The following is a 9,436-nucleotide window of genomic DNA, read 5'->3' on the forward strand; positions in this document are numbered from 1 at the left end:
TCCTTCCCTCTCTCTCTCTCTCTCTCTCTCTCTCTCTCTCTCTCTCTCTCGTTATCACACGGAAACACAAGCTTGAGAGAGAAAATTTGAAACAAGCTTAACCGTCAAGACTAGGCTTTTAGAGAGAGAGAGAGAGAGAGAGAGAGAGAGAGAGAGAGAGAGAGAGAGAAGCTGTAGTAGTAGTGGTGGTGGTACATTTTCCCTCCTCCTCCTCCTCCTCCTCCTCTTCCTTTTCCTCCTCCTCCTCTTCCTCTTCCTCTTCCTCTTCCTCCTCGTCTTCCTCTTCCTGTTTCTCCTCCTTATTTCAACAGTACACCTATATAAACACACACACACACACACACACACACACACACACACACACACACACATCTCTTCCTCCTCCTCCTCCTCCTCCTCCTCCTCCTCCTCCTCCTCCTCCTTCTTCTCCTCCATTTCCTTCTTTTCTTCCCCTTTTTTTTATTCTTCCTTTTTTTGTGTCTCGAGTGAACGCTGTAAAGAAGGGAAGGAACGCAATTCACGCACGCACGCACGCACACACGCACGCACTCACCTTGTCTAATCTTTGCCTGACGTTTCATTTCTTGTTTTGTTTGTTTATTTTTCTCGTTTTGTCTTTTTTTTTCGTTTTTTTTTCATGTTTTATTTGTTTTTTTTTCTTCTATATTAGCTTTTTTTTGTTTTGTCAAGTTTAATTTATTTATTTGATTTATTTTATTTATTTATTCTATTTTTTTCATTATTTTATTTATTTATTTTATTTTATTTAATTTTATTATTTTATCTATTTTTTATTTATTTTATTTTATTTATTTTATTTTATTTTATTTTGTTTTGTTTATTTTATTTATTTTATTTGTTTAATTTATTTTATTTGTTTATTTTATTTATTCTATTATTTTATTTTATTATTCTATTTATTTATTTTATTTATTTATTTTATTTATTTCGTAATGTCTTTTTTTCATCATTTATTCACTTGTTTATTTTTCTTTAGTTTTCCCATTTTTTTTGTTTTTTTTGTTTTCCTTTTCGTCTAAAAAGAGAAAGAAAAGTAAGTTTGCGATTCCCGTTTTCTTTGCATTTTCTTTTTTTCTTACTGGCTTCTCGTTTTTTTATTTATCATTATTTTCTTTATTATTTTACTTTTTACTTTTTCTATTCTGTATTTTTTTTCCTTTTTTATTGATTTTTTTCGTCTTCTTTTATTTTTCATTTTCGTCTTTTAGTCTTTATTGTTTTCTTTTTTTTTTAGAATATTGTGTATCGTTTGCGGCACTCTCTCTCTCTCTCTCTCTCTCTCTCTCTCTCTCTCTCTCTCTCTCTCTCTCTCTCTCTCTCTCTCTCTCTCTCTCTCTCTCTCTCTCTCTCTCTCTCTCTCTCTCTCTCTCTCTCTCTCTCTCTCTCACACACACACACACACACACACACACACACATACACAAAACCCACCTTCCATCCTAGCGAGCACTCAGTAAAGGATCAGATACCGTGGAGGGAGGACACACGCCGCTGCTCCTCCTCTTCTTCCTCTTCATCCGCTCCCATAAGACTCGCTCGCTCCCACACTGACAGTCGCTTGCGGTCCGTCTGTCTCTCTGTCTGCCTGTCTGTCTGTCTGTTTGTCTGTTGTGTTTGAAGAAAGAAGAGGAAGATGAAATAGGTGAAAATATTAATAAGTAGAAATATCAGTAAAGAAGAAGAAGAAGAAGAAGAGATAAAAGTGTAGAAAGAAAGAAAGAAAGAAAGGAAGGAAGGAGAAAAGAGAGAAAGAAAGATATATAAAGAAGAAAAGGAAGAAAGAAACAAAAAAAGAAAGAAGTAACAAGGACAGAAGGAAAGGTAAAGAAAGGAATTAAGAAAGAAAATGTGAAAGAAAGAAAGAAAGAGAAAGATAAGGGAATAGATAGAAAGAGAGAAAGACAGAAAGTGACAAACAGGGTGAAATTAAACGAAAGAAAGAAAAAAGAAAAGAGAAAGAAAATAAAGAAAGAGAAGATTGAAATATTTCGTTGACAAGGAGAGAGGAGTGTGGATGTTATTAAAGACACGAGTTATTGTTTTTCTTTTTCTTGTTTGCTTATTTTAAGTGTCGTGTGTTGAGACAAAGATAAAAGTTAGGAAATAAAGATAAAGATAGTGAAGTGAAAAGAGAAGCGTAAATAATGGAAAAAATATAGTTAAAAAAAGAGGAAAAAATATATATATCACAAAGCATTTCAATAATTTTTTTTTTTTTCCATTTCAAGGTAGACTGAAAAAGTGATTGAAAGTTTAAAAATAAATCAAAATACAGAAAAGTTGGTTTGTGTGTGTGTGTGTGTGTGTGTGTGTGTGTGTGTGTGTGTGTGTGTGTGTGTGTGTGTGTGTGTGTAATTTTTTTATGTTTGTTCCTGTGCTTTGAAAGTTGAGGGAAAAAAAACTTGGAAAAGGAAAATTGTAGTAGAGAAAAAGAAAGAAAGAAAAAAAGGATAAAAATTTGATAATAGGAACAAAAAAGAAGAGAAAGCGAAGGTCGAAAGAAGCGAAATTGGAGAAAAGAGAAAATAGGAAGAGAGGAAAATAAAATAAAGAAAGGAAATAGAGAAACAACAAAGAGATTTGAAAGTTGAAAGTATAAAAAGAGAGAAAGAAAAGATCTGACTAAAGAGAAATTGTTGAAAAGAAAAAGAAATAAAGGAAAAGAGGAGGAGGAAGAGAGAAAAGAGTGGAAAAGATTAAAAAGAATAAAGGAGATCTTAAATTTTAATATAGAAAAATAATTGGAGAAAAAGAAAAGATTAAAAAAAGGGGAAATCATAAAAAGGAGAAAAAGAAAGAACGAGAAGAAAAGAGAAAGAGGAAAACAGAAAAAGACAGAAAAGAAAAGGAAAACGGATAAAATAAGAAAAAAATAAAAGAAAAGGAAAATCGTAACCAAAGAGTGAAAAGAGAAAGAGAGGAAAAGAGGAAAAGAGAGAAAAAGAGAAAGAGAGGAACCTGACCAAGAAACACCCAACTACTTAATGGTGGTAGTTAGTGTGGTTGTTAGTGGTAGTTAGAGCCACTACCACCACCACCACCACCACCACCACCACTACCACTACTACTACTACTACTACTACTACTACTACTACTACCACCAGTACCCCCTCTTTCCTCTTCTTCTTCCTCCTCCTCCTCTTCCTCTTCTTCCTCTTCTTCCTCTTCCTTTATTATCTCTACTACAACCACCACCACCACCACTTGTTCTCTTTCCTCCTCCTCCTCCTCCTCTTCCTCCTCCTCCTCCACCTCCTTCTCCTCCTCCTCCTCTTCCTCCTCTTCAACCATGTGGACTCTTCCCTTCGCTGCCCTTTTTGCCCTGACTTCGCCCGGTAAGTGAAGAGGAGGAAGAGGAGGAGGAGGAGGAGGAGGAGGAGGAGGAGGATAGTAGTAATGATGATATTTTGTGATTGAGTGTGTGTGTGTGTGTGTGTGTGTGTGTGTGTGTGTGTGTGTGTGTGTGTGTGTTTGATTTATTCAGTTTGTTTGTCTTGTTAATGACAGTAAATTTTCATATGTACGGTACTATGTATGTATGTATGTATGTATGTGTGTATGTTTAACTGATTAATTTATGCATTGCTTTTAACTCACCTTCCAGTTTTACTTTATTTATTTATTTATTTATTTGTACTTATCAACAAAACTCTATAATGATGCTTTCAATTCTAGTGTTTTTTTATTAATTCACCATTTTTGTTTTATTTTATTTGTATTTTATTTGTATATTCTCTGTGTGTGTGTGTGTGTGTGTGTGTGTGTGTGTGTGTGTGTGTGTGTGTGTGTGTGTGTGTGCGAAAATCCATTCACTGATGCGTACATGCGATCTGCTATGTGTGTGTACATGTGTAAGTAATCCCCGTGTGTGTGTGTGTGTGTGTGTGTGTGTGTGTGTGTGTGTGTGTGTGTATACAAAGTTACTGACCCATTTAAAACCACCACCACCACCACTATCACCACCACCACCACCACCACCACCACCACCCACCAACACCACCACCACCACCACCACCAATTAACTCCTTCCTCTTCCACATGTCAAACAAAACAATGAGGTTGGAAAAAAAAGTTAGGGGCATTTGCTTGTAAAATGTTATAGTAATTGTTTGTTCTGTACACCCGGTAATTGCTTGTCGGAGAATGATGATGATAATGATAATAATAATAATAATAATAATAATAATAATAATAATAATAATAATAATAACGGGAAGAAGAAGAAGAACAAGAACAACAGTCAGAAGAGGAAGAAGAAAAAGAAGAAGAACAAGAAAGAGGATGAAGAAAAAGTAAAAGGAAGAAGAAGAAGAAGAACGAGAATAAAAGAAGAAAAAAAAGAAGAAAAAGAAAACGAAGAAGAAGAAAAGCAGGAAAAAAATATATAATGTCTTTTTTCACTTTCACTTTCATTCACATTTTCTCTTCCTTTCCAGTTTTCATCTTTCCTCTTTTTTCTTTTCTTTTTCCTTTTTCAGAAAATATAAAAAAAGACAAAGAGGATAAAAAAAAGATGATAATAATAACTTTGAAAGGAGAGAGAGAGAGAGAATTAAAAAGTGATGATAATGAATCTCTCTCTCTCTCTCTCTCTCTCTCTCTCTCTCTCTCTCTCAAAATTAAAGAGAACGCGAAGGTCTTAACTAACTTTTAAATCATTATCTTTCCTCTTATTTTCCTCCTCCTCCTCCTCCTCCTCCTCCTCCTCCACTTTCTCTTTCATCCTCAAACAATATCCTTCGCTCGCTACTTTTTTTTTTTTTGCTTTTTTTTCCTCATTATTATTTTTTTTCTTTCCCTCTCTTCCTCCTTTACTCAGATTTTCCCTTGCATCGCTTTTATTTCCCCTCTTCCTCCTTCTACTCTCTCTCTCTCTCTCTCTCTCTCTCTCTCTCTCTCTCTCTCTCTCTCTCTCTCTCTCTCTCTCTCTCTCTCTCTCTCTCTCTCTCTCTCTCTCTCTCTCTCTCTCTCTCTCTCTCTCTCTCTCTCTCTCATTTCTCCCTTTTAAGTTCGTTTTTTTCCACTTATTTTCGACTCGTCTCAATTTCCTTCTTTTTTTTCAATTTTTGGGTTCTTGGAAACTTTTTTTGGGGGGTGGGCGAGAGGGGAGGGGGAGGAGGGGGAGGGGAGAAGGAAAGAAGGTAGGGTGGTGAGGGGGAAGAGGAGGAGGAGAGGAAGGGAAGGGAAGGGAAGGGAATGGAGGTAAAGGCAAGGGAAGGGAAGGGAAAAGAAGAGAAGGGAGGGGAAGGGAAGGGAAGGAAAGAGTAGGGAAGGGAAAGTGAAGAGAAGGGTTGGGAAGGGAAGGGAGGGGAAAGAAAGAGAAGGGATGGGAAGGGAAAGGAAAGTGAAAAGAAGGGAAGGGAAAAGAAGGGGATGGAAGGGAAGGGAGGGAAAGGGAAGGGAAGAGAAGGGAAGGGAAAGGAAAAGAAGAGAAGGGAAGGGAAGGGAAGAGAAGGGAAGGAAAGGAAAGTGTTGGGAAGGGCAAGGGAAGGGAAGGGAAGGAAAGGGAAGGGAAGGGATGGGAAGGAAAGAGAAAGTAAGGGAAAGGAAGAGAAGGGAAGAGAAAGGAAGGGATGGGAAGGAAAGGGAAGGAAGGGAAGGGAAGGGAAAGGAAGGGAAGAGAAGAGAAGAGAAGGGAAATGAAGGGAGGGGAAGGGAAGGAGGGGGAGAGAGTCGCTTCAAAACCCTTCAATGAGAACCGTGGGAAACTTTTTTTGTCTTTTTTTCCTCCTTTCCTTTCATTCCTTTCTTCATTTTTCCTTTCCTTTCCTTTCTTTTTTTCCTCCTTTTTCCTCCTCCTCTGTGAATCTATTTTTAGGTTTTGATATATTTTCTCTCTCCTTTTCTTTATTCTCTCTCTCTCTCTCTCTCTCTCTCTCTCTCTCTCTCTCTCTCTCTCTCTCTCTCTCTCTCTCTCTCTCTCTCTCTCTCTCTCTCTCTCTCTCTTCCTTCAAGCTTATCTCCATCCAATTATCTCTTGTCTCCATTTTTATCTCCTCTTTTATCTTCTTCCTCTTCTTCTTCCTCCTCCTCTTCCTCTTCCTCTTCCTCCTCCTCTTCTTTCTCGTACTTACCCACGCTTTGATTTACTTTCCATTTGGCACACACACACACACACACACACACACACACACACACACACACACACACACACACACACGCGTTGCTGTATATGTTGTTTTCCTTCCTTCCTTCCTTCCTTCCCTCCCTCCCTTCCTCCCTGCCCCCATACCTCCCTTCCTTCCTTACCTCCCTTCTTTCCTTCCCTCCCTTCCTTCTTTCCTTCCCTCCCTTCCTTCCTTCCTTCCTTCTTTCCTTCCCTCCCTTCCTTCTTTCCTTCCCTCCCTTCCTCCCTGCCGCCCTACCTCCCTCCTTCCTTCTTTCCTCCATCCTTTCTTCCTTCCTTCCTTCCTACCTTCCTTCTTTTCTTCCCTCCCTTCCTTCCTTCCCTCCCTTCCTCCCTGCCGCCCTACCTCCCTTCCTTCCTTCTTTCCTCCATTCTTCCTTCCTTCCTTCCTTCCTTCCATTCATTGTTCTTTTCTTTCTTTTTTTATCCTTCCTCTAACCCAATATCTTCTTATGGTTGCTTTATCTCTGTGTGTGTGTCTGTTTGTTTGTTTGTCTGTTTGTTTTTGTGTGTGTGTGTGTTTTTTTTGTAGAGGAAATAACGCCATGTATTATATCGAGAGAGAGAGAGAAGGCAATATTAAAGAAGATAGGGGAGAGGAAAGAGAGAATGGGATAAGGGCGAAATAATTATGGAAGGGAGAGAAAATTGATAAAATGAAGGAGATAGAAAGGAAACGCAAGAAAGAAAGAAGGAAGGAAAAAATGGGAAAAAAAGGTAGATAGATAGACAGATAGAAGGAGGGAATAAGAAAGACGAAGAAAGAAAATAGGACGAAAGGAAGTGAAGAGGATTGAAGAAAAGGGGAAAAGAAGGAATAGAGGAAGAAAGGATGGGAAAAGGGAAAGTGAATAAAGATGGAAAATAGGAAAAAATAAAGAAAATGAGGAAAAATAGAAATGGAAAAACATGAATAGGAAAACAAAGAAAGAAAGAAGAAAAGGAAATGGGAGAAAGAGGAAATAGAAAAGACGAAGAAAGACTATAGAGGAAAAGGAAATAAAAAGGAGTAAAAGGAAACAAAAAATGAAGAAAAAAGTAAAAAAAAAAGTTGTAAATAAAAAAGACGAAAGAAAGAAAACAAAAGAAAATCGAAGTAAAAAAAAAAAACATTGAAAAAAAAACCAAAAAGGGGACATAGGAAGGAAATAAAGAAAAACAATGAGAAAAAGAAGAGTAACGAAAAACGGAAAACAGGAAAAAAAACAAAGAAAGGAAAATAAAGAAAAATTGCAATAACAGGGAAATCAAAACAAAGGGAAAAGGAAACATAAGAAAGCAAGGAAGAGATAAAAAAAAAACGTGATAAACGGTGGAAATAGAATAGTTGAAAGATAAATACGAATAAAAAGGAGACAAGAGAGGGTGAAGACACATAAATAAAGAATAAATAGAGAAGAAGAAAGAAGGAAGGAAGGAAGATGGGGATGTAATGAGGAAGGAAGAGGTGGGAAGAGGAGGAGGAGGAGGAGGAGGAGGAGGAGGAGGAGGAGGAGGAAGGGAGAGAGAAATAGAGGGATCATTTTCTTTACATGAGATTATGAGCGAAGGGGAAGCGAAAGGAAGAAGGAGGAGGAGGAGAGAATGAAGGTACATGATGAGGTGGCAAAAGAGGAAAGAGAGAGGAGAAAGGAGAAGAGAAGAACGTGACAGTGGTGAACGAAATGTGATGAGATGAAGAGAAAGTAGAAGAGTAAAAGGGTAAGAAGGAGAAGGAAGAGAAAGGAGAAGAGAAGAATGGAAGGAGGAAAGGAGAGGAGAAAGAGAGGGAAGGAGAAGAGAGGAAGGGTGGGGGTGAAGGGAAAGGAAGGGAATGGAAGGGAAAGGAAGAGAAGGGAAAGGAAGTGAAAGGGAAGGGAAAGGAAAGGAAAGAGAAAGGAAGGGAAGGAAGGGATGGGAAGAGAAAGAAAGGGAATGGAAGAGAAAGGAAGAGAAAGAAAGGGAAGGAAAAGGAAAGGAGGGGAAGGGAAGGGAAGGAAATGGAAAAGAAGGAAAAAAAAAGGAAAGGGAAGGGAAAGGAGGGGAAAGGAAAGGAAGAAAAGGAAAGAAAAAGAAAGGGAAAGGAATTAAAAGTTTTCCTCCCCTTCCTACTTTCTTTTTTCTTTTTTTTCCTGATTTTCTTTGATTTTCTTTATTATTTTCATTTTCTATCAATTTACTTTTCCTTTTCATCCTTTTTCTTCCTTTCTTCTCCTTTCCTCCTTTTTTTTCACTTTTTTCCTCTCTATTATTTCTCCCTCTTCTCTCCCTTTTTTCTCTCCCATTTTTCTCTCTTTCCTCTTTTCTCTCCTTTTTTATTTTTTCTCTCCCTTTTTTCTCTCTCTCCTCTTTTCTCTCCCTTTTATTTTTTCTCTCCCTTTTTTCTCTCTCCCATTTTTCTCTCTCTCCTCTTTTCTGTCCCTTTTATTTTTTTCTCTCCCTTTTCTCTCTCCCATTTTTCTCTCTTTCCTCTTTTCTTTCCCTCCCTTTTATTTATTTTCTCTCCCCTTTCCCATTCTCTTTCTTCCGCTCGACTTCCTTCATTCTTTTTTTATTATCTTTTCTCCTCCTCCTCCTCCTCCTCCTCCTCTTCCTCTTCCTCCTATCGTTAATTAGAATTTGACTGTTCTTCCTCCTCCTCCTCCTCCTCCTCCTCTTTGTGTTCGCAAAAATTGGAAGAGGAACAAAAAAAAAGATAAAACTAGACTCAAATTAATTTCCCGATAAAAAAAAAGTGAAGAAAAGAAGAAAAAGAAGAAAGGACGAGAAAAAATCAAACAGAGGAGCAGGAGGAGGAGGAGGAGGAGGAGGAGAGAAAGAGGAGGAAAAAGGTAATTAGGGATGCACACCTGTTCTCTCTCTCTCTCTCTCTCTCTCTCTCTCTCTCTCTCTCTCTCTCTCTCTCTCTCTCTCTCTCTCTCTCTCTCTCTCTCTCTCTCTCTCTCTCTCTCTCTCTCTCTCTCAAAAAAATGTGTGATCGAAAGAGAGAGAGAGAGTAAACCCATTTGCTTCACCGACTCACCAACCTTTTCTTTTTTTTCTTCTTTCCTATTTCCATTTTTTTTTTTTTTTTCGGATTTTTAACTTTTTTTTTTACATTTTTGTTTGTTTGTTTATTTGTTTATGTTCCTTATTTTCTTTTTTTATTTTCCTTTCTTTCTCTCTCTTCCTTCCTTCCTTTCTCTTCTGCTTTTTCTTCTTTTTTTCTTCTTTCTTAATTTTCTTTCTTTTTTCTTTATCTTTTTTAACCGATCAGTTCCGCAGCAAAAAAAAAAAAAAAAAGAAAGAAACAGGATCATTTACAAGCCT

The 9,436-nt window shown here is 37.6% G+C and overlaps 1 protein-coding gene across 2 annotated transcripts in view; it reads left to right on the forward strand.

Annotated features, from left to right (window-relative positions):
• The first annotated feature begins 1,470 nt into the window (after positions 1-1,470).
• The window catches only part of LOC127005245 (basement membrane-specific heparan sulfate proteoglycan core protein-like), a 20,756-nt gene continuing 12,790 nt past the window's right edge, over positions 1,471-9,436 (forward strand). For both annotated transcript variants that reach the window (XM_050874012.1, XM_050874011.1), the window contains exon 1: positions 1,471-3,356. In XM_050874012.1, coding sequence (XP_050729969.1) covers positions 3,311-3,356 — 46 coding nt within the window. In that variant the 5' untranslated portion in view covers positions 1,471-3,310. The remainder of the gene's footprint in view (positions 3,357-9,436) is intronic.

The sequence above is a fragment of the Eriocheir sinensis genome, chromosome 29 (assembly GCF_024679095.1).
Source record: "Eriocheir sinensis breed Jianghai 21 chromosome 29, ASM2467909v1, whole genome shotgun sequence".
Lineage (NCBI taxonomy): Eukaryota > Metazoa > Arthropoda > Malacostraca > Decapoda > Varunidae > Eriocheir > Eriocheir sinensis.